This window comes from Bombus flavifrons, chromosome 10, assembly GCF_040668555.2.
Source record: "Bombus flavifrons isolate JBK064 chromosome 10, iyBomFlav1_principal, whole genome shotgun sequence".
In the NCBI taxonomy this organism is placed as follows: domain Eukaryota; kingdom Metazoa; phylum Arthropoda; class Insecta; order Hymenoptera; family Apidae; genus Bombus; species Bombus flavifrons.
This window is the reverse complement of record NC_138451.1, coordinates 9,315,208-9,335,536: the sequence shown is the minus strand read 5'-3', so window position 1 is coordinate 9,335,536 and position 20,329 is coordinate 9,315,208. Positions and strand designations below refer to the sequence as shown.

The 20,329-nt window shown below is 33.5% G+C and overlaps 1 protein-coding gene across 3 annotated transcripts in view; it reads right to left on the bottom strand.

Annotated features, from left to right (window-relative positions):
* Positions 1-20,329, bottom strand: part of Rab32 (RAS oncogene family member Rab32) — a 56,267-nt gene that overhangs the window by 27,841 nt on the left and 8,097 nt on the right. The window contains exon 1 of one of the 3 annotated variants that reach the window (XM_069121627.1): positions 3,969-5,902. The exons of the other annotated variants lie outside the window; for them this stretch is intronic. Coding sequence (XP_068977728.1) covers positions 3,969-4,163 — 195 coding nt within the window. The 5' untranslated portion in view covers positions 4,164-5,902. Of the gene's footprint in view, positions 1-3,968; positions 5,903-20,329 lie in introns of those variants that run through there. 3 annotated transcript variants of the gene reach the window in all.

Here is a 20,329-nt window from a genome sequence, read left to right as displayed (position 1 = left end):
GACGATTGAAATCTAATTGTAGATGCAATTCCCTCGTGACAGGAATGTCAGGGAATTATCTCCAGGGAACAGGGACGAGTGTTGTAATCGCAAATTAACGAGGATTAACACTCGCAAGAACCTACACCTACGTTACGTATGGATTGGAACGTACGATGTACGATTGACGTTCTACAAGTTGAACAAAATGATGAATTCTCCATAAAAAAAATCTATGCAATTCAAAGTATACGTGATTGATGAGAAAAACTGATGAAAAGGGCAATGTTGTTCAAATTTTCGATTTCAATTCATTTAATTGTGTATTTTCTTCAATAATTTAATGAATAAAGCGAATATTATAATGTTCTTTTAGTAAATACAAATGCACATGAAATAATAAAAATATGATTTTTCATGGAATTAACTTTTTTTTTTTAGTTTGTTTTTTGATAGAAGCCGAAGAAAAGATAGTAGTTTTATAAATACATATATGACGTAACGTTTCATCAGAATTATGATTAGACCATTTTGTCCGATTAATCTAACGAGAAAGATTCTGTAAGTAATCTCCGAATTGAAGAACGAAAGCATGCAAAAAAGAAAGAGTGTAGCAGAAATAAACTACGAGCGATTATTTACGAACGAATTTATGTAATTTTGATATCCGGCTGTATATCTTGGAAACAGCGGCAAATAAAATTATGCAACATTCAGATAACCTTATCAAATAGATTGAATTAAGGTGATAGCTTTAATTAGAAGAAGATTCGTGAGATTTTGTTAATCGCACGATTCCCGATGCTAATTTCATAATAAAACTCAAATTAGCTCTCTCGTTGTCAATCGCCGAAGAAATTATTAAAAATAGTTTCCCGATTATTTCTCATAAATTTAAGAAAATATCTCTACGACAGCCTAATTTCATTCGCCACTCGGCATCTACGTTCTCGCAATGACATCTCAGCGCACCGTACAATTCCAATTCTCAATGAAACCTTAAAATCCTATTTTCTTTTTCTAATCTAATTTTAGGAATCTCAAGAATTTAATAAACCTTAGGAATTTTATGTCAATCGCGCTTTACCGCAGAATTAAAAAAGAAACAATTAGATCGCTAGATTTACTCGGAAATAAATACCTGAGCATCTCGCACACCATAGTTTCAAATTAACCATGTCGTTGTGATTCTTCACGTTTATCTGACACGTGTTGCGCGCAATGATTTTTAATTGACCACGCTATATTTTACCCTATATTTCTACGAACGCAAAACGTCTCAGAACAGACAGATGAATTTTTGCAGAATGAACTACGTACAGTCACGGTGAAAACTTACATTCTCGCGACGACAATGGCGATTCGTCTGTTCGCGATTCGACAGCAACCAAGAGAGAAGGATGGCTGGCGGTGAAAGCTCTGCTAAAAGGTTGACTGTAAGCCAAATTACTAGCGACGTGCAGCCTCGTTGCTTCCAAGGGGAGAATCCTATGAATATCTGAGACTGTTGACTGACGAGACATCCTACAAGTTCTGTCTCGTTATTCTACGCTACTGTCCTTTTCTCCAGGCACACGTATTCTTATACAGGGTGTCTCAATGTAAATCAGATCACCTAAATATCTGCCTTATTTACGACTGTACGAAGAACCTTCTCCGGGAAAAGTGAAGCAATCTCAAGGTTATCGGTGTTTCTTTAAAGGAAATCTTGTATTTTCTTATCCATCGATTGATGTGTCTTTTTTTTATTCTCAGAAGTATCAAGGTACTTGTTGTAGGTGAAGACAATTCTTTCGAAAGATACTTCAATCTCAATTTCGTGAAGTTTGACATACGAAGAGGACGTATGAAAAAGACGTATGGAAGGAAAGTTTATGTTTGCCTTGTCTCTCGTACGCTAAATTTGGTGAAATTGAAATGGAAATATTTCTCTTAAATTATCCATTCTTAATATTTTTGTATTTTTGTATAGACAATAAGAGAAACTTGATACCTTGTTTAACTTTCTTTTTGTAAAATACGAACGAGGATTTTCACAGAATAAAAATAAATGATACTGTAAGATTCCTTTCGAGGAAATATAAAATTTCAATTTCTAGATTCTATGAAATTTGTAAAATTCTAGATTCTTAAAAATCTATATTCTATAAAAGCTTTAAAAAATCATATAATGTCTACAAAATTCCAGATTTTACAAAATGTCCTACAAAAATCTCGTCTATAAAATGAACCCAAGAATCGATTCGATTGCAGGATCGTTCTGGACTTATCGTGTCTCGTGGTTCTATCGTTAACACGTATTTTATACACTACATTTATAAATTATACTACAATTTAGAAAGCTATTTTCGAAGCATAATTTCAGGACTGATGAAACATAACGCCCTAAAGTAGCATTGAAAAGGCAATTTTCTTAAAACTTATTCGACCACAGGATCTCGTTACGAATGAATCTACATATTTCATTTTAAAGCTCTGCTTGGTCCACTTTTTTCCTTCAAATTTAAGTGCATTACAATCATTATCATCATATTACTGCGTACGTTCATTCACAAAAAGAAAAGAAAACCCTATCTCGAAAGAATTAGAAATAATTCACTGGAAAAATAAAAATTCGCCCAAATATTTAACCACACAAAAATTTCATAAAATCAACTTGAACATTCAGAATTTATGTGCGCTAAATGAAAGTAAAATTCCAATTCTATAAAGCAGCTGCGTGTACAACTTTCTTTTATTAAAAGAATTGACAATTTGTAAGTAGCAATTATTTTCACGAAGAAAATAAACGCGGAAGCTTTTCCGGTTGAACAGTTAATCCTCGATAATTTACGTTTGATTTATTGGTAATTATCGCGATAAATGTTTGACAAGGCGGTTAATTACCGGCGGTAGACGAATAATGGCACCGGAAAGAGATGTCAAATTGTCGCTGTTACGAAACGAATTATACCGTTTCCGGTATTCTCCGGCTGCACCTCTAAACCTAATTATTTTCGCTCGGTTTCATTGAACCGAGATTCTCTCACGGCGATACTAAGTCGGAGAAAGTGAAATAACTCGGTCTTAGAGAACACATTTATGATGCTCTTCTTCTCACGTATCCTATTTATTCATGGGACCAAGTTTATTCACTCTGTCGTCTATTCTTCTCTTAAAGTTCATTGTATTTCCAAAAGCACAATTTTCATAATCTATATACATTTTAATATATTCGACAACCGTACACTTATAACGAATTTATAATTCACATATTCCAATAAATTTATTATCGTCTCAAACCAATCACCCTCAAAGAAATTTTTGTTACCTTTAGATAAACAATTTTAATAATCTATACATTTTAGTATATTCGACAACCGTACACTTATAACGAATTTATAATTTACATATTCCAATAAATTTATTATCGTCTCAAACCAATCACCCTCAAAGAAATTTTTGTTACCTTCAGATAAAAAATATTAATAATCTATATATTTTAGTATATTCGATAACCGTACATTAATGACGAATTTATAATTCACATATTCCAATAAATTTATTACCGTCTCAAACCAATCACCCTCAAAGAAATTTTTGTTACCTTCAGATAAAAAATATTAATAATCTATACATTTTAGTATATTCGATAACCGTACATTAATGACGAATTTAAAATTCACATATTCCAATAAATTTATTATCGTCTCAAACCAATCACCCTCAAAGAAATTTTTGTTACTTTCAGATAAAAAATATTAATGTATATATTCGACAACCGTACACTTATAGCGAATTTATAATTTACATATTCCAATAAATTTATTATCGTCTCAAACCAATCACCCTCAAAGAAATGTTTGTTACCTTCAGATAAAAAATATTCTTTTCTAAATATCAACCCTTCTCCTAATCAACGCAAGAAACGAATTGATATTCCAACAAAGACAGAAGAAAGTCTGAAGATTTAGACGAGAATAGCAGTAGCAATACCAAAAAAAGCCTACCTTTCTCGTTCTGGTGGGCTGTTGCTTAGTGTTCTCGCTGAAGTTCATGTTCAGATCGATGTACAGGTAATTGTTATTGAGCAACTGCGGCGGTGGTTCCATCGGTGGCGGATTCGCCTCCTTTTTGTGTCTCAAACGTCTTTCAGTCCTGTCTTGTCTGGTTCGAAGAACCAACACCACGTTACGATCCAACATTTTCAAAAACGAGGAACTTTACGTCCAAATACTTTCGATGGATATCTCGTTATGTTCAATCGGTTGCGAGTAATTAACTTGATAACCAGTGGCTCGAAAAGGCCACGAAAATCTCAATATTTTTTATCGTTCGATGTGCGCAGATATTTTCAATTGGCTTCTACGTCGATGCAGAATTCTATGATCTTTAGAATTACGACATTTACGACGGTCTGTGTATATTTAAAGAGATTCTAATTAGTTTCTGTCGTATACCGATAAGATTCGATTTCTGTAGAATTTCTCTTTAATACACGTTTTCTTGACTCTTCTTCGATAAAGTATAATTGATAACTTTGAATATCTGTTACTTTGATTGGAGCTGTGCAATATTTAGAGTGGCTCTAACCGGTTTTTACTGTATCGATAAGTTTCGATATTGCTAGAATATTTGTTCTTCTTTAATTTTTCTTGTTTGTAAAATATTATTAATAATTTGGAATATCTGTAAGTTTGATCAAAGCATCGTATCTGGGAAGGCTTCAATTTTAATATACCGTCCAATTTTATTTGGTAGAGTTTCAATATTTAATTCAACTCTTTACTAGTACACAAAATTACCTTTTCAATTGTGTAGTAAAAAGATTGCCTCTGATAGCACATTCAATATTTTATATCTGCGACTTTGCTCGATTCTCAATTATTTTCTATTACAATTATAAGCGAGACTTACTCTCGAAGAAGCAATACAACCTTTCAATATGGTCTTCTTAGAAAACTTCCTGAAAACAAGCTCGGAACAAAACCTTCCTCGACTTTCATCTTCCGCTGAGCACCGGTGATCATTCGAACAGCTTCAAGGTTCAAGTTATTATACTATAGCGTCTACTATCACTTCTAAACACGGCAGTTCTCCAATTTGCTCAAGCAACGCTATCAATCCAACAATATTTGGGAAACTCACTTTGGAACAGTACAAAGTTGATCATTCGATATTAGCTGATTGTCTCTGCGCTCTAAACGCTAATTATTTGGTGACTGATATCAAATAACAAAACAACACAAAATTTCCATAAACATTTCCATAAACTTCTCTCGTTTCTGTTAAAAGTACCATACAAATTGTGAAAATACTCACAGATCGTCTTCCATTAATAAATCACCGAAATTCACAGAATGTTCACGAAAAATCTTGTAATCCGCACCAACAGCCACCAACGCAGGTTCAATTCGATATCACGTTCAGACACTACTCGTTCAGCAAATTAAATTACTTGGTAATTATGTATAATTCGTCCATTTTACAAATATCGATAATATTTTCGAATAGAAAAATCTTCCGGGATTGCTTCATATTTAGCTTCGAAGGTCTACGTTCCAGTCGATGATGGAACGAGCTGGATCCGATCGGAATTGAAGAAGAGGCAAAAGGAGATGAGTGGGAGAAGCGTGAATTTGTGAAACGAGCGCGTGGATTGTGCGCTACTTGGAGGCAAAGTCCCAGCATTTATTGGTCCCGGGGTTAGTCTGGGAAACGTTATCGTTGGCGACACGTTATCGTCTGTTGACGATAGAAAAAATGATGGTGCCTAGGCGTCGTCGTGCAGCCACAGCTTCTTTTCGATACGCGGAAATACAAGACGCAGAAATCGGTCGCGTGGCCACTATTATCTTATTATTAAATCTTCTTCTGCAGTGTATAGAACAGCGATATCTCTCGTAGAATATTCTGGGTTTTGGGAGGAGCAACGTATATTTATAACGCGTTTCGCGAGATCACTTTCGTCAGAGTATCGTCGATGTTGAATTTTAACATCGGAGAAAATTCCGAATGTGAGGAAAGTCCTGAATTTTGAAGGCGATGAAAGCTCTAGATCGAAGATGGCCTGAATTTTTTAAAGATCTGCAGGAATTTCTGCGATTCTAGGAAGAGCTTATATTTCAGAAGTTCTGAATTTTTGTCGAGATTCGTAGAATGATCCGAATTGGAGGGGTCCTGGATTTTTCTGAAATTTACAGGTAATTCTAATTGTCAAAGATGGGCTGAATTTTTCTGAAACTTAGAAGAAGCGAAGAAGTCTTAGATTCCTGACGAAAGGAAGAACTCGTGAATTTAACAAGTGCTAAATTTTAGCGAAACTTGGAGGAAATTCTGAACCAAACAAGTCATGAATTTTTGTAGCATTTGAAGATTTGTTGAAGTCATTCGATCGAATTAAATCCTGACTTTTGAGCTTTTTCAAACTTTGAAAGTGAAAGAAAGTATTGATTCTTAGACTTCAGCAGGTTTGGAGATTGAATGGAGTTCCGATTGTTTAATTTTAGTGAAATTTCAAACATCTTCTCTGGAATTCTAAGTCTTAAATTTCGATAAAATTTGGAGGAGATTGATCAGGCTCCTGTGGTAATCTTCTAATTCTAAGAATTGAGATTTTGGAGAAAAAACAATAAGATTTGAAACTTCAAGTTTTCAATTGATTAAAAAGTTACTAATAAATTAATTACTAAAGTTACTAATAAATTAGTCAGAAAATAAATATCAACAAAAGATCGGTGAAATTTTCAGTAAGACAGTTTAAAACAAAACCAGGCAGCAATCATTCTAAACACTGACTAGATATAAAAAAGTACTAGAAGCAAGAGGATGAAAATAAAAGTCTGGATCGCGAGTTTCAGTCCAACTCACGTAGACGAAATAACGCTGAAAGTGCCAGACTTGTCCGACGAACCTTTGAACGCTTAAAATCGCTGTAGCTTAAAAGCTCTCTTCCCCAAGGCAAGTAGTATACAGAAACGCAGTAACTTTTTCGTTCTCATAAGCAGTCGTTGTGTCTCCATTTTTATGGGATAAGAAAAATTCAATGTCATAATTTCGAAAATAACGAGAACTCGGTGGAACAACTTTGCACGTTTTGACAAGACTTTGTGATTCTTTATTGTTTGTGATAAATCAGGAAATTTTACATTTTTCTGTGTTTTAAAAATTTCACAAACATTGACAGAAAACTACTAATCACCAAGCGATAATTTCACAATTCACTTATTTATCAATTTACGCTAACATTTGATGTGTTATAAATTCAGCCTTGTAAAATTGTTTAATGATTTCAAAAACAGATATTCATGAAAATAAAATTCTCTTGACGTAAGCAGCTTCTGTCTTGTCATTCGTTCATTTTATCTGTTTCCTGTTTTTTATCACTGTCATCACATTTTCTATGCAGTCCTCTATTTTCACTGATTCTTCACTGTTCTGAATGACTCGTCAACTTCCATTCACAATCCTTGTCCTAACCGATATTTTACCGCGAAACAATTATGAACGAATTTATTTTAATTTATATATTAATACATATATCTATGTGAGTGTGCGTTTATTCAGCCTCACAATCAAGAAATATTTTACCTACAGAAGATTATTTAAACTTCGTTGTTCCGTAAGTTGCGGAATTAAATTCAATTTACTACATTCGATCGAACTAAATAAATTCCATAAAGCAAATTGCAAATCCAACTTTAACTTTGAAATTCAACTCTGTACCGTTCCTCTTTTATTATACTTTAACTCTGAAAGTAAACACACACGAGTGACTGAATTACATAAAGGTGTGTAAATGAAGATATTAATTTCTATAGAAAACTATTACTTAGCCTGACACGATAAACTCTCTTGTTATTATAATTAAATTGTGGATTCTATGCATTCTTGCGTAGGTGCACTTAATATGCAAAACACATACAAAGTACAGTACTTTTTACAATATTCAGTAGATAGCACAACATTTTCTGCTCAAGATCCACTGTTTTATTCTTCTTATAAGAATCCGAAGTTTTGCATAAATATTCACAATCTAATTATAATATTTAGCTCCTGAACGTGTGTATACTCACACCTGTATATTCACCATCTAATTATAATAATTCAACCGCAAAACGTGTACACAGTACACGCCAAACCACTTGCTCTACATAGGCGTGCAATTAAAAAACAAATTTTTCCACCTGAAAGTTCTATTTTCTCGTCATTTTAAGATACGAATTTTTGCACCTGTATATTCACCATCTAATTATAATACAATAATTCAACCCTAAACGTGTGCACAGTACACGCCACTATACTTGCTCTGCATAGTCGTACAATTAAAAAAACAAATTTTTGTATACCGAGACATCTAATCGAACAGCATCAAGCTCGTTCCACAAACAAATCGCAAATTTCCTCATTCTCGTGACGTATATGCGTATCAGCGTGGAACATCGACACAGATCGCGATTCGTGTCAGTAAATTTCAACTCGATTGCAGAGTGCTTTTCTCATGGCAGCGCTTCGCGTATGCAGTTAAACCATCGCGTCGGTTCATTGCGACGAGTATCGATTGTAGCTTGATCCAAGTACCGGAAGCCTTACTCGTTGCATCGTTACCTGTGTCGTCTGTACACGAATCGGACAATTGAGTTTCAGCTCGTCGACAAATCAGCTACACTTCGATTCCGATGACAGCTTATCGCATGGTGAAAAAATGTTAAAGATATTCAACGAACGAGAGTCTCGATTCCCGATGCTTTCACATGGCCTGGGTTATCGCTAGATTACGGATTCTTCGTCAAACTCCTATTTTTATAAACACAAGATGAAGAAATAGAACTGAACGTCGTTACGATCATCGAATTTTTACGCGGCAGTCTTGCTCTTATTTTAGCAAATATTGGTAATATCTTTGCAAGGTGATCGATTAAAAGCGAAGAATCAAGCGTACGAATAGGAATCTTCTCATATTTTATTCAAATCTGAAATATTGTCGAGATGTTGGAAAAATCAGAATAAGACAAAAATGGTTGGAAAAACACGAGAGAGATAGAGATTTGTTTAATTTATTTGAAATTATAACAAATAGTCTATTTTGTATATTCTATATAGTTTTCAATATTATATGCATTTTGTACATTTTTGCATCTTGTCCTCCTTCATTCTAAAGGTTTTTTTTCAAGTTAAATTCAACTGTCTATTTCTATGCTAATACCAATACTAATTAATTACATCCAAATATATTAGATTACCTGTTGTCTAATAATGCTTTCATACGACTGCAAGAATTTTTGCAAAACTCCATTCGTTTAAACTTATAAGGAAACAAACAGTTTATACATATAAATGGAGATGATCAATTTTCCTCGATAAATATTATTTTTTGTTCGCGATTGACTGGAGCTCGCGTTCGTACAAGCGACTTCAACCGGTACAAGCTGTCAATTAAAATTTCATCTCAATAAACGCGATTCAAATAAATAGAGTTACGCTGTACTACGAGAGTGAAATATAGAACCTCGTGAAAACAATACTTCATTGGAAAATAGGAATATATGTGGTGTCATGATATATTTGTAGTATACTTGATGATATTCTTGTAGTATACTTTTGTGCTTTATATTACGTGATATATTATGTGGTGTCATGATATGTTTGTAGTATACTTGATGATATTCTTGTAGTATACTTGTTGTGCCTTATATTACGTGATATATTACGGAATATATGTGGTGTCATGATATATTTGTAGTATACTTGATGATATTCTTGTAGTATACTCTTGTGCTTTATATTACGTGATATATTATGTGGTGTCATGATATGTTTGTAGTATACTTGATGATATTCTTGTAGTATACTTGTTGTGCCTTATATTACGTGATATATTACGGAATATATGTGATGTCATGATATATTTGTAGTATACTTGATGATATTCTTGTAGTATACTCTTGTGCTTTATATTACGTGATATATTATGTGGTGTCATGATATGTTTGTAGTATACTTGATGATATTTTTGTAGTATACTTTTGTGCCTTATATTATGTGATATATTACGGAATATATGTGGTATCATGATATATTTGTAGTATACTTGATGATATTCTTGTAGTATACTTGTGCCTTATATTACGTGATATATTACGGAATATATGTGGTGTCATGATATATTTGTAGTATACTTGATGATATTCTTGTAGTATACTTTTGAGCTTTATATTACGTGATATATTATGTGGTGTCATGATATATTTGTAGTATACTTGATGATATTCTTGTAGTATACTTGTTGTGCTTTATATTACGTGATATATTACGGAATATATGTGGTGTCATGATATATTTGCAGTATATTTTTGTGCCTTATATTACGTGATAGTATAATGTCATAATACAGCAAACAATGATAGAGTAACACGGTTCTGTAGGTGCACGAAAATTGAATCTCATGCTGGTATAGCAATCTAAAATCGAGCCATCTCGAACCGTAATTTAAAATGTAATATTGGAACTAGAAACTAGTCGAAAGAGATAAATAATTCTATTGGGATTTGGTCAATCACAGAAGATGCTCGAAACTAAAACAATGATCGTTATTTAGGATTTTTAATCAAAACAGGAAGACAAATATAGACGCATATTATCACATTGGTTAACATTAATGATAATAAAACTCTTGGATGATAATGAATCATTCGTGACAACGAAGACGCGGATTTTAACCGGATCGATCGCGATTTCTCTTAACCCAGAAACGACCCGTGATAACATTTCCACGCGACGATTCTCAGATTAGACTTTTTGTAGACAAAATAATATGAAATAGACTTAGAAATAGTTTTGATTTCGTTGCTTGTACTTCACTGTCCCTTTTGAAGTTTCTTGAAGTTTCCTAAATCTTTCATTTCGAATTAGATTTTGCAGTATCTTTAAACGTATTTAGGTTACTCTAAACTTTTGCAATTCTTTAATCCTCTTAATTATGAGCTTTAACGATGCATTGTTGTAAGTATCTGTCGTTGTTGTGGGAAGAAATTTCCTCCTATTTTCATTTAAAACAGTTCTAGTTTCCCTAGTTTATCTGTGTGTTACTAAAGTCTCATTTTTTTTTTTTTCAAATCTTCTATTACAGAAAAATAAATAAATCGATTAATTTTAACTAATTCATCTATTAAAGTAATAATATTACTCGTATTTGCTCAAATTTCAATTTATTCAACGCAACAAAGTAAAAAAGCTTAACTACGTGATCATTACATGTATCCAACAAACCCATTGTTAATTTCAATGAAACATTTCCCATAAATGGTCAAGAAGGCATCGCTGTACCGAAAAGTGATTAAAACTGAAACCAAAAAACATTGAAAAAGTGAAAAAGAATAGAGAAACAAAGAACACGATCTTGATTGAATAATTGTATTCCGATTAAACAAACGGAATAAACATGATCGAACAGCGACGATCGAAAACAAACTGTATTCATGTATTCAGAGCTTCGATTGATTGCGAGTATCGCAGTTTTGTAAAACAAAGGTTGCCTTCCGCTTGTAAAAATAGCCAACAAAACTTTGGACGATTATTTTCATGTTTTATCTGCGGTACACGGTTCAACAATCGTGCGCGTGTAATCGAAACGTAAAAAGACGGGAAAAATAAAAATTCACGGATTCGATAAAAAAAGAAAAGAGAAGAAAAAGAATAGGAAAAAATATATGAAAGAATTTTCGTTTCAAAGTTTGTACCGATTATCAGTGGCGTTCAATGACATTTTTCGGCTGGCTGTTGTCGTTTTGTGGGGAGGGAAAGGGATGGAACAAGAACGATTGAACGTTTCTCGCGAATTTACGATGCAACGCCTGCCATAAATCGGCAAATTGGCATTGCAGAACAAATTGAAACTCGTCTCGATATATGGAAATTGAACGGGCCACGTTTATTTCGCTAAACGCGTATTTCTTTCTTCGCAAGCAAGATTTACAGATGTTCTCTGTAGAAACAGAATATTTTCTCTGAATATTTTCCTGATGAAATGATGTTCGATGCGACGTGTAGTATACAATCGTGTTTTACTTTCTTGAAGATTCAGAGATGTTCCCACGGAAACAGAATATTTCCGCGATAAAACTACATTTAACGTAATATTCTATTTTTTCTTTTTTTTTTTTTTAATTTACAATTACTTATTTTACGAATTTAGAGGCGTAACATGTTGACTGTAAAGCCCAAGTCCAATGGACATTCAACGTGACTGAGCTTTCTGTTTTCTTAATACGTTGAGTACTGGTGGCTCCACTGTGGAGTCATTCGATCAATGATTTTTCAAAGTCCATTTTACTCTACCCATAACTATTTTATAGACGCAGAATGTTTTCTAGAAATATTTTTATAATAACTGCCTATGAAATCTATGAAATCTATGAAATTTATAATGTTTTAAATTATGTTTAAATAATTAATGTTTAAATAATTGTACGATGAATATCTATGAAATATCTATGAAATTTTCACTTAATCATCTACACTCATACACGTAACTTTATTTTACCTTTATTTTACTGTTACACATCTATTGTTTATGATCAATCTAACTACCGACTATTATTCCAAAACAGAGTATTTATTATAATATCTGGCAAATGAAACAAATCTCCATTTGAATTTCATTTCTGTAGGCGTGTCCATAAAAATATAAAAATATATAAAAATCCACAGATCATTTTATTATCTAATTTGAAGATAGAAATTTATTTAGCAACGAATATTTGTTAGCTTCTTCCCCAGCACTCTTCGTCTTCATGACTACACATTTTCATTGACATTCCATGACTAAGAACAATTTAAAGACGCGAAAAATACGTAGAACGCGCATCATATACAAGAAAATAAAAAAAATACCCAAAAGTAGAGTATTTGTTATGATAAACACATTTGCGAATAAGATCGATTTTGTCTGCGCTTCTATTCAACATTTCAAGAAATCTTTATAGGTATCAAGCTATACGCACTGTTTAGATCATGTTTTTAGTTGTCGCATTTTTGTCATTGCGTTATATTTTTATTTCATGTTGCTTAATATCTATCACTCTTTTTCTGTTGCTTTTCTCCTTTTATTTATTTTCTTGTTTTTCACGTATATATACGTATGGACATTTATTTCGTATGTATATGTTGTATTATATTTAGTATTGTATTATACAGGGTGGTTGGTAACTGGTGGTACAAGCAGGAAGGGGGTGATTCTACGCGAAAAAAGAAGTCGAAAATATACAATAAAAATTGTTCGTTTGAGGCTTTGTTTTCGAGAAAATCGACTTTGAGTTTTCGCTCGGTACGCGTGCGGTACGTTATAAACGGATCTCGCTGTAGATCGTTGTCTCGATAGAAAAATTTAAAAAAAAAGGAAAAAAAATTTTTATTCTATATTTTCGACTTCTTTTTTCGCGTAGAATCACCCCCTTTCCGCGTGTACCACCAGTTATCAACCACCCTGTATATATACATTGGACTTATATCCTCTCTATCATACAATAAATAGTAATTAATATTAACAAATAATGATTCTTAATGTATAAAACGATCCCTATTTAAAAGTTCTAATTGCTCCCATAAATATGTCAATTTGCATAAAATCCGCACTCTATTCATGATGAACCATCGATCGTTTGCCATTTGATACAACGCAACGTTGACCGCTGTTATTTGCAAACGAAATTGCAACAGCGAAAAACAGTAATTACCATTTCTCATTCTCTTGTTTCCTCGTTCTCAGTCTCGTCGTTATTATCCCCGTCGTGTTTTTCGCTAAAAATTCATCTCGTTATCGATGTAATTAGCGTGTGGCTTATCGATCGGAAGTCGCGAAAGGTCGAGACTAATTCCGTGAAGTCATTAGGTTCGTCCGCTTTTTAAATCGTCTTATCGATCGTTTAATTTCTGAACGTCGCAAATTTGGTTAATTAAGGTAGATAGCGAGTTCGATTTTGGTTAATCGTTCAGACGCTACCATGTTTTGCATGTTAAGAGGACGTTTTTTGTAGTTCGTTTAATTGGTCGATTGCGAAATTGCTTGTTGACAGCGTAACGAGATTAAATGCGGCGCCTATGTTATTTGGGTTTCTAAGAAACAGCGAACGATCTGGCTTTGATTTGAACGAAACTTTTCAAAAAACAGCCGATAATCGTAGATTTCTCTTTTCTAGACGTGCTCCTTTTTAGCTTCGCTGACACAGATTTAAGGGGTGAAACCACCCTCCCAAGTTCCATTCCTTAAGAGCTATCTTGGTAACTGTTACAGATGGGAAAAATTTCGTCAACGAAAGTTGAACGATTGTTGACATATTCGAAGAAAATACTGGTCAACGAGCAATTTTCATATTAAAATTTCGTATAAAAAGATTTATGACCTTCGTGTTGGTTCGAAAAAATCAACGAATGTGCATACCAATGAATTTATCGAAAAGTAATGAAACTGTACATTTTATTTATCTGTAACTTGTTGTAAACCAAATTAGATCTAAAATTTTACTAATTGTAAAAATTTCGTTAGAGACGTGCAATATCAGCGATCAAGATTTCAATTGAATTTAAACCACAATTAAAAAAGAAAAGATTATATACTTTTTGAAAAAAAAATCCTCGTTATCTCGACAATTAATTTTTCCAAATTTAATAACAAATCTCGTGGATGATGAAACGGTGGTTGTACAAATTGTACCAAATTCCAGATTGGTTTATCTTGAAGATTCTTGCGTCAGAGCTTCCTACATTACATTTTTAAGAAGAAAATGCCGTAAATCTTTTATCGGTTAGTAACAGAGGACCGATGGTGTTTTACTGATAAATCATGGTTATAAGAAACGGATTCGTGATTACACCATTAAGCGGGGTCAAGCTTGATAGTGAGTGATAACGAACACGTCGATAATCTTCGAGAACCGAGAAACAGAACACGAAAATTTACGCCGTTCGAAAGTTTCGATTGATCGGCTTTCGACTAAATCGTATCTTACGATACGATTGATACGCTGATGCGTGGAAAAATCGACTGACGTACGAATTTTTAAGATGGTTCAATCTTTTCCTTTGAAAATTTCCTTTGGCACTTGGGCCTTGGAAAATAATAATTTCATGTTTCAGACTGATCATTAGCAATTAGAAATTGGAAACTGATAAAAAGATAAGGTAATTGGTAGTTGATACTTTATAAACCGAATCTGATAAAGAAAAACTGATAGTTGAAGTTGAAAGTATAAATATTTTACAGTACAAAGATATTTGATACTGATGAGATCGCACACCGAATGATCGAATTAAAGTTTCAAGCTAAAAATCGTAAACCTCGACACAAATGCATCGCACTGAAGTTCCAATTCTTGGAAAGTGCTTTCGATGCAACGAAAATCGGCAGTCAATTGCGCTGCAGGTTTCTTGCGAATCGACGTGTCACGCGATTGCATTCTACTCGAGAAATACGTGTTTCCTTGGCGTGTTTCGAGTGGAAACGGTTGCGTTGGTCGTTCGTCGGTGTTTACTCTCCATTCACTATCGTGAATTTTATCTGGTCGCTGCACCGCCTTGATATCAGTGACGATTTGCTATTTTTCATTTCGAAATACAAAAACGTCAAGAAATACGAGTTATGATTCAAGATGATTGATTCAAGAATCAAGATTAATTTCGATTTATTTATGGAGAACAAATCTATTAGAACATGCAATATTATGTTTCTTATTATAAGTTGCAAAATATTTATTATAAATTACGTGCACATATACATATTACACATATATATTAATACAATTATTATACAGTTAATACAATTCATACAAATACGCACAGCATGTCATTATAGTAATTGTTGAGATACAAATGTATGCTGGAGAATGATAAATAAATTTTTATAGAAAGCTTACTGTAACGATTAGGATATTTCGTATTGATTATGATACACGTGTATGTGAATTTCACATACATTTCATGGACATTCCAATGTTGCAAGGCCAAGAGTGGACAGTATGAACCGATGACATGTAAAAAGAATGGATTTACCATAGTGTTTGGTGAAACAACAATTAACATCAACTACTACACGCTACAATCAGTGTTATGATAATTATTAATTTTCTCGTTTTTGATCTCTTTGTTTCAGAAGATTTTCTGATTTTTATTCATGCGACTGTTAATATTGACAATTTTTCACACTTTCAAGATCTTTGTGCTTTAGAGCAATTTTTTGGAAGCCTAAATCTCGTATTTTTGGAACATTTTTAACTATAGATTAGAAGCATAAATAACGTGTAATTGAGGTTACTCATTTTTTTTATAGTTTAAGGGCTTTTGTGATTTAGAACGATTTCTTGAAAGTCTAAATCTCGTATTTTTGAATCTCGTTTGATTATTTCGAGATATTTTGATTATTAAGAATTCTGATTAGAAGTGGAATTTGTATAAATTCAAGCTAATAATTTTTCATATTTTAAGGAGCTTTGTGCTTCTAAAAACATTTCTCGAAGTCCAGAATTTACGTACACTGTGGCCAATGCTATTGGATTCTCGTTGCGTTACCTTTGATGACGGCATGCAGTGGCTTAAACAGGCACAGCCCAACTAATCATCATTGAAGTGGGATGTGCTGACAGTTACACGTTACACGCCTCGTTAAACATATTTATCGGATTACGACGTTATAATAAGTGCTTTATTATTAGCACACGTGTTTCTTGCTTCGACAATGTGCCTGTGGACGTCAATGGACATCCATCGATTGACTTACATAATAGAAATCCAAAAATAAAGATCGATATCCAATTAGAAGAATCGAATAGATTCTATTCTAAAAGTAAAAATTCCGAATGAAAATTTTCTTTACAATTTTAATCAACACGTTACTATTAAATTAAAATTTTGACTGAAAGCTAAAAAGTCTAAATTAAAAGCTCCAAATTAAAATTCAGGAAAAATATCTGATCAATACTTCGAGACGTTTTCGACGAAATAAATGACAAATAAATATTGGAGTTACAGTGAAATTAAGAGGAGCTAAATATCGGTGGTAAAATTTAATTTCAATCAAAATTTCACATCGATGCACGCGGTCGGGTTCATTTAATTCGATTTAAAATCACTGCGGAACTTTCCAGTAGTATTACCCGCGTGTGTGATCAGACTGTCTGGAATCAATTGGCTCGGACTAACGGAGCGAACGAACGATGCTTCGTGATTCAATTTGTTTAATTTCTCTGTGTTAAACGAAAGGTAACGATGTGCAAATATTTTCAAGCATTCATTTCAATGTTTAACAATTGCCGTTAATACTTGTCAGGATATAAAGCACAGTTGTTACATCGGATTGAAGTTATTTGTAATACCGGTTGATATTTGCCTTTTTACGTATTTTCCAAATTTTCCTTAAGTCACAAAGGCAATCTTATAATTGATAACATTATCTTTGTGGATCTTTCAAGATTCTTTTCGTGCAACTTTTAGTGTCAGTTTCTTCGCGTATATCGATTCCTGTTCGACGTTCTTTAAACGAATCTAAGGTACAATGTCTGAAGAAAAATTAAAAAATTAAAATCAAAAAATCGAGTAATAAAACAACGTGCAACGAATAAACTTTCCTAAATGGAAAATTATTGAACAACGTAAATAAGATAACGCATACGAATATCGTTTTTTGAAGTCAAAGGAGAATCTCTTTCGCAGAGGATGAGTTGGAAAAATCGATAGAAATGAAGGAAACGCGGCAGAAAATAGAAAAATCGAAAGCACTAAAATTTTGAAAGGCTCGAAGAACAGGCAAGATGTGCAAAAATCAGGAATGAGGATGAATCAGAAGCATTGACACGATAACAAATACTCGACGATCAGACGGTAGCAAGGCTGGTCGAGTGATAACGATAAGGATCCGGTCGAAATGTTTATTTGACAAAATAGTTTTGCAATTGTCTCTTTTGTGAGTCACTGGATGCTATTTGTGCGATTATTGCATCAATTGAGAAATTCTTTCGCCACTGCTTGCAGGTTCGCAATTTCATTTGCAAACTTTCACTAATCGTAGCTAATCAAGAACTTGAATTCTATCTTGACCATGGAAAAACGATGCAATTTTTCCACTGAAAATTTGAACACCAAATTGTTCTATAATAAATATATCAAGTGTCAGTGGAATTAAAAAATTGTTGAATTTTTAATAACTTTTTAAATAGATATTTTAACGAATATTTTTTCCATCATTCTTTAAATAAATACATTTACGAAGCATAGCTTCTTCTTTCTATGGAATATTTTTCGACAATCGAACGTGCTTCAATTTCCCGGCTGCATCCGTCTGATAAATTTTTCAAATCGACAAATCGATAGGTAGCTTTACTTCACGGCGCTGTACGAATGTTTTACCTCTCATGCTTTTAAAGTCTACTTTTAAAATATTAAACCCGGTAGCGCAATAACGCACAGTCGGTTACATGTAAATGTACATCCATTTACATAAATATATATTATACGTAGTATCTGCAAGCATCGATATTTCAGCAGTTCGATCACCAGCGATACGACCACTTGAATATTTCAATATCTCAACATTTTATAACACACCATTGAAAAACTATAATATCTACGCTCGTATAAAATATTAAAAATTGTAGTTTTTCAAATATATTTCCATTTTGTTACTATAACAAAGATCTATAAAAATATTTCATGAAATAAAATCTCTTCCTTATGACCCTAATCGTTTCGCGATTAATTCAAATGAAATTTTCTCCGCGGATATTTTTAAGAGGGGCGGTTTCGCGTCGTCGACGCGTCGAAATAACCACAAACCCGATTCGATCTGGGTCAGTCGACGTCGTTCACGACGAAACTCGATCGCTTTTCGTATTCTCGCGACACCTTCGATCCGGTCGACTTTAATCCGACCGGCTGGAATAGAGGCGCGACAAAAAGAAACGAGCAGCGGTTATGCAAGCCTTTCTTTTTTAAGCCTGTTCCTCGCGTCTAGCCGATAGGATCGCAATTAACGTCGAAGAATCGTAGCTAATCGCGCTGATAACTCGTGAAAAAGATTCTGTAAAATCCATCTTGTCGGTCCTCTGTTACTACAACTTATTAATTTCACTAATTCCAATGTTTGATCACGTTCTTTACACGATACTCTGGCCTTCCGTGTTGACTTCTCGGTTTGGTCTCCGATTTTGTGATCCCGTCGCCAGAATATGCAAATATGCAAAATAATATCTGCGAACGAGACGATCTCTCCTCTGGATCTTGCCATAAGCCAAGGCAATCGACGTCGCAGTTCTTTATTTTCTAACGTGTCGTTATAATACAATTTTCTTTATTCTTTTCTTTTTCCCTTTTTCTGTTTCTTACACAAAGTGTCCGCGAAATCATTGTACAAGCGATCGAGTGGTGATTCTAGGTGGAAGAATAAGTCGATAAAAAAGAGTAACGTTTCTTCGTTTAAGGCTTCGTTTTCGAGAAAAATGTGTTTGAAGATCCGCCAGGTACTAATCGTAAGTCTCGAGATATCCGACTTTTATTTCTGTTCACGTGGATAATAATTTGATTAGACGAGCAGAGCGAAGAACGTAGGCAACATTTTGAATACTCGTTACGTTAACGAAATGAATTTTTAAATATATATCCTCATTTTTAAATAGTAAACTTGTTATCCTTATTTATGAAAGCATTCAAATATGGGCACTGTGGACATAAGATAACGGCAATGATAGGAAGCAAATGCTGACATTGTCCATGTTTATAAATATCAACACGAGCAAAAGGAGAAGTCGGATAGCTCGAAACTTAGAATCAGTACACGTGCACCTGACGGATCTTCAGGCTCTTTTTTCTCGAAAAAGAAACCTCGAACGAAAAAATGTTATTCTTTTTTTTTCGACTTATTTTTCCACACGACAACGTGTGCCACGCTTTTCGGAGACACCCTGTATACTTACGCGTTTTTTTATCTTTGTTATATATTTATATTCCTCTTTTTTTTATTTTCGTCTTTTTTGTTTCACATTTATTACTTTCACTGCGGTAACAACTTTTCTTCCTCGTGCCATACGGCTTGTGCTCATGATTTGCTAAATAAATAGATAAATAAATCAAGTCTCTGCGTGAAATTAACTGATTACTCCAGAAACATTATACCGAGTGAGAGATTGTACAAAGTATAAATAAGGAAAATATTGTAACTGTACGGATTCTTAGAGATTAAGAAGCTTCTTTTGTGAAATTAAACTTTAAATTATATAGCTGATGATTAATCAATAATAATTTTACTGAAGAGTCCACACTAGCAGATCTTGGACGAAACACTCACTTTCTCTCTTCTCTCATTGTGTCTAAGGTATAGATCTGTTAGGTG